Genomic DNA, 4,651 nt, shown 5'->3' with positions numbered 1-4,651 from the left:
CCACAGGCCAAGTAAGCGCCCGTTCCAAACGGGCACATTTTTCAATGGGCATTGTACTAGTTATTTTAAATGTGAGGGAACACAGCATGTACACATATTCATGCAAATGAAAAACTGCTAATCCTAAACAGGTACTGAAGAGAAATTCCTTTTAATACCTGCACATCACATTACCTTGACAAATACCCCAACAGAGGGGAGACCACATCAATTTGAGCAGTGACCAACATCCTTTGCCTTGCTGGTTTATTGACCAAAGCCTTAAATAATTGCCCTTGGTTTTCAAGGCTGCTGCTTTATCTAGTCTCTAGAATATGATTGATGTAGACTTTTGTTTTAATTGGAATTTGGATAGTAAGGGTGTTTTACTAAATGGGGGATAAGGAGTGAGCTGACGTTTAAGCGCACAGTTTTCAGAGTTTCTTTATGGGGGTGTTTGTATTTTAACATTAAAACAAGCAGATGTTTTAATATCAAGACACACTTTAGCACTTCCACCATGAAGTATATAGTGGATAAAAGCATTGCATCTTGGTTTGTGGCTGTTCCATAGTAGTAGTCATTTTATAACTGATGAGCACACTCAGTGACAAATTAAAGGTAGAGCAGTGACTGTTTTCTAAACATTAGTGAGAGGCCATAATGTCTATTCCTATCCACATCTTTCACCTTAGTAATTAAGAAAATGACATTTAGACCTAAGCAGTGGGGAGTTTACTGATGCCATGTTGAAACAATACAACCCTACATATGTTTAATGGTCATTTGGTACTATGATTAAAAGTTTTGTACCTCTGGCATGAAAAAGACTGGCGTCAAATAGCCTTTGCCTAGTTTTGACCAATAACGGTGTTAGATTTCGCAATGGTATAATAGTTTAATAGCAACCAATTTTATTTCATCAATCAGTAACCTGTATGGTGGCAAAATGTGTAAATAGGCTTACAGTTTTAATACATCATTATTAAAAATATCAATCGGACTTCATTCACTTTTTTGACAAACTCCTGGTTGTTAGATTCTTCACCAGAGCTATTAGCTTGCAGTAGTGTCTCAGCTTGCATCTTTTCTTCTTAGTTTTTATGCCAAAATGCAGTAAATTAATCTTGAGTAGAGAGAGGGTTGATTTGCTTATCTCACCCTCGATTGTATTTGTGGAGAAAGTACATTTGGCATAAAAGAGGGTTTTCGTCACTCCTTAGAGTACCCCTTGCTCTCACCCATCCTTCTGTTATAAAAAGGTATACACACACACAAACATATCTCTCAGCCCCCAAACTATGTTGCAGTTGGAGCTCAATCAATTGGTGTTAGTGGATTGACAGCTTTAGGGGATGCAGTCCTCATAATGAGGACAATGATGCTAGAAGACAAATGTGCACACAAATACACACACACACACACACACACACACACACACACACACACACGTGCGCTCTACATACACAATACCTCAGTCTCATGAGTATGTGTATTAAATCCCATATGTGCGTCCCTTTCTTCTAACCATTTGTATTCTTTGAACACATACACCTACCCCTGTGAACTAGTTAATATGGACTGATGTTTCCACAAATGTAAGATTGACCCTCAAAGTACAAGCTGCAATAGGTAGGCACAGCTTATTTGTCTATATTCTGAGATGTGTACGTTGCCTTTATTTATGAATTTCTGACTTATAAGGCTATAGAGCATAATGTAAACACTCAGGGACTGACTGGGTAGTGACCTTTTGTTCAACCTCCGTCACTTCTTACCCACTTTGTACCCCTGTTGTTTCCCTCCCTTCAGTCTCTACGCATATTTGATTTTTCCCTCTATGTTGTTACATCCACTTACATCTACACCCCACCATCTCCCTGGTGACACAATCTGTTTTCAATTGAGTCTATGTGTGTGCATACATTTTCTGCTATTCTGCAATCATTTTTCTTTCACACTTTATCTCTGCCCTACTGAAGTTGACCCCCCCTAGTTCATTAAAAGTTATTAGAATCTTCCATCTTCCATCCGCCCTCAGGCAGTGGGACGAGCAGCTGGATCCCCGTCTGAATGCCAAGCAGAAAGAGGCCATCTTGGCCATCACCACACCGGTCACTATTCCCCTGCCCCCAATCCTCATCATTGGGCCCTACGGCACCGGCAAGACCTTCACCCTGGCACAGGCTGTCAAGCACATCCTCCGCCAGGACCAAAGCAGGTCTGTTTGTTTTTTTGTTTCAACATCTGTTTCATCATTTTTGAACAACAAGCAGGACATATGCAATTCCTTTCCTGCGTTTTAAACCTTCAAACTCTATTATCTCTTGTCTCCCAACATATGATTATTTAGCTGCTTCATTTTTTTAACATAAGACTTCACAATACTTTCATATAAATACTGTATATCAATCCACATGTTTTGTGTTTTTCATCTTTAAAAAGTCTTTATCCAGAAGAAGGCGTTTTAAAGGGTGAGGTTCTCTTATCAAGGTAGTCTTAAATTTTGGCCAGTACAATAATTTATTTGTAACTATATTGTACAAAGCAAATCATTTTCATAATAATGCCGCTTTGGTTTATTCTTCAGAAATTATGTTTGCACTGATTTCTGGGAGCATTGGCCTCTTCCCCTCCAGCACTTGAAAGGTGTTTGGTGTAAAGATGGAAAGAAATGTGTGTGTGCGTGCATGTGTAAAATTGTCATCATTCTTAAAAGCTTCAGATGGCAAGGGAGGTCAGTCAGAAGGTGTGAGTGATCTTGCAGGGGTTGCTGGGCTGTGCAGTGGCCTGTGTTTTAGCTTCAGGGCAGTGGTAGCCTTGGGTTTGCCATTAAAAGTTCAAGAAAACACTGAAGTGTCAAGCTGGTGTGTGTGTGTGTGTACTGTGCGTACTGTGTGGGCGTGCATACTTAGGGGTGTGCATGTGTCATCACTCGAGGACAAAGAGTGCTGGTCATTTGAACAAATTTGTGTCATTTGGTTGATGCACACGGTTAGTTTGATTATCATGCATTTCCTTTTGCCAGAATGCATTTTCATGCAAACCCTAATCTGATCAATCAAGTTATGTTACTTCAGTGGGCCACTCAGTGTTGCGTAACAGTAAAACATTGCAATATTTTGTTTCATTATTATTTTTCATCATAGTTAGCTGTCTCATGTGTACAGATACCTAATGGCAATTCTGCAATTTAGTGTGTTAGACGCAAAACAATATAGCACAAGCACATAAACTGTTCCCATGTCTTAATAAATAATGAATGCAATCCCTCGGACAGTGTCTCCTGAACAGAAGCTAACATTTCGTGTTTCTAAATAAGGGAGACAGGCTTGTATATATGTAATGTAAAAGGAAAAACTGTGTGTAGCAATGTAATATTCATTCCTCTTTTCACTTTGTATAAATTTAATATTTTATTTTTAGGATGAATTATAGATATTTTAAAAGCCAAGACAAGAGGGAGTGACCCCTGTGAACGTTTGCTGCCTGTACATCATACTGTTAAAATGATGAAGATGGGGTATACAGTTGTGTTCAAAATAATAGCAGTCCAGCATCACTAACTTCATAAATCATATGTTTGTATGCTGAAGAGGAAATGCCTTTGAAATGGGTCTTTCAACAAGGCAATGACCCAAAACACACAGTAAGCAATCAACATCTTTGCTCCAGATGAACAAGATTGATGTAATGAAGTGGCCAGCCAAATCCCCGGACCTCAATCCCATAGAATACTTGAGGGGTGACAAAAATGTTGTTTCTGAAGCAAAACCCAGTAATGCAGAGAAATTGTGGAATATTGTTCTATTGTCTTGGGCTGGAATACCTCTTCACAGGAGCCAGAAGTTGGTTGACTCCATGCAACACAGATGTGAGGCAGAAATAATGGTTATGCAACTAAATATTAGTGCAGTGATTCAAAGTAATAAAGCAAACCCTTGATACATATTTTTTCAGTTTATACAGTAAATGTTTGAGTTTTTAAAGAAAAATGCAAATACTGCTTTTTTTTTATACAGTTTAAATTTTCCTTTTTATTCACTTTCTGTAAAGGTATAACACAAACTTGATCAATTTTGGTCATGTTTTGATTTGGAATTGAATGTGCAGTGCTCCCGATGCATTGATATTATGGAATAAAAAGCTACTCTAAGGATTTTCAGCATTATTCACCGTTTAAACACACTGCTATTAATCTGAACACAGCTGTAGATTAGGCCTGCACAATTCACGGACAAATATTAATCATGATTTTTTTTGCTTAGAATTGATATCACAATTCTCTGCCACAACTTTTTTTTTTTTACCATGACAAAACAAAACAAAATTGGCTATACCAAACATTTTGGCACCTATAGCACATTGCGCATCACCACAAGCCTGTAAACATAGAGGCCTCAATGAAGAGAAGGGGAAGCATTGCAGCACTTGGAGCACTTTAATGAGCCCTATAATGCTAATTTTCATGTTCATAATTGTATTTTGAGGTTGTACCAGGATAGGTTTACATGGTTTCATTTTCAAAAAACACCATATTTTTTATTGTACTGCACATTGCTGCAGACCCTGTTTTCACCCTGTGTGTGTTTAGGTCTTTGTTTTAGCTACATTGTGAGACATCTCACTTCTATACTATCTTTGTTGGGAGTCGCACATGCGCAGTAGCTAG

General features: G+C 38.3%; 1 protein-coding gene across 1 annotated transcript in view; it reads left to right on the top strand.

Moving 5' to 3' along the window:
- helz (helicase with zinc finger) overlaps positions 1–4,651 on the top strand; it is a 66,066-nt gene that overhangs the window by 27,637 nt on the left and 33,778 nt on the right. The window contains exon 16 of the mRNA XM_032535699.1: positions 2,021–2,200. Within this exon, the coding sequence (XP_032391590.1) occupies positions 2,021–2,200 (180 nt within the window). The remainder of the gene's footprint in view (positions 1–2,020; positions 2,201–4,651) is intronic.

The sequence above is a fragment of the Etheostoma spectabile genome, chromosome 2 (assembly GCF_008692095.1).
Source record: "Etheostoma spectabile isolate EspeVRDwgs_2016 chromosome 2, UIUC_Espe_1.0, whole genome shotgun sequence".
Classification (NCBI taxonomy): domain Eukaryota; kingdom Metazoa; phylum Chordata; class Actinopteri; order Perciformes; family Percidae; genus Etheostoma; species Etheostoma spectabile.
The sequence above is the reverse complement of the archived record's forward strand: the minus strand, read 5'-3'. Positions and strand labels throughout refer to the sequence as shown.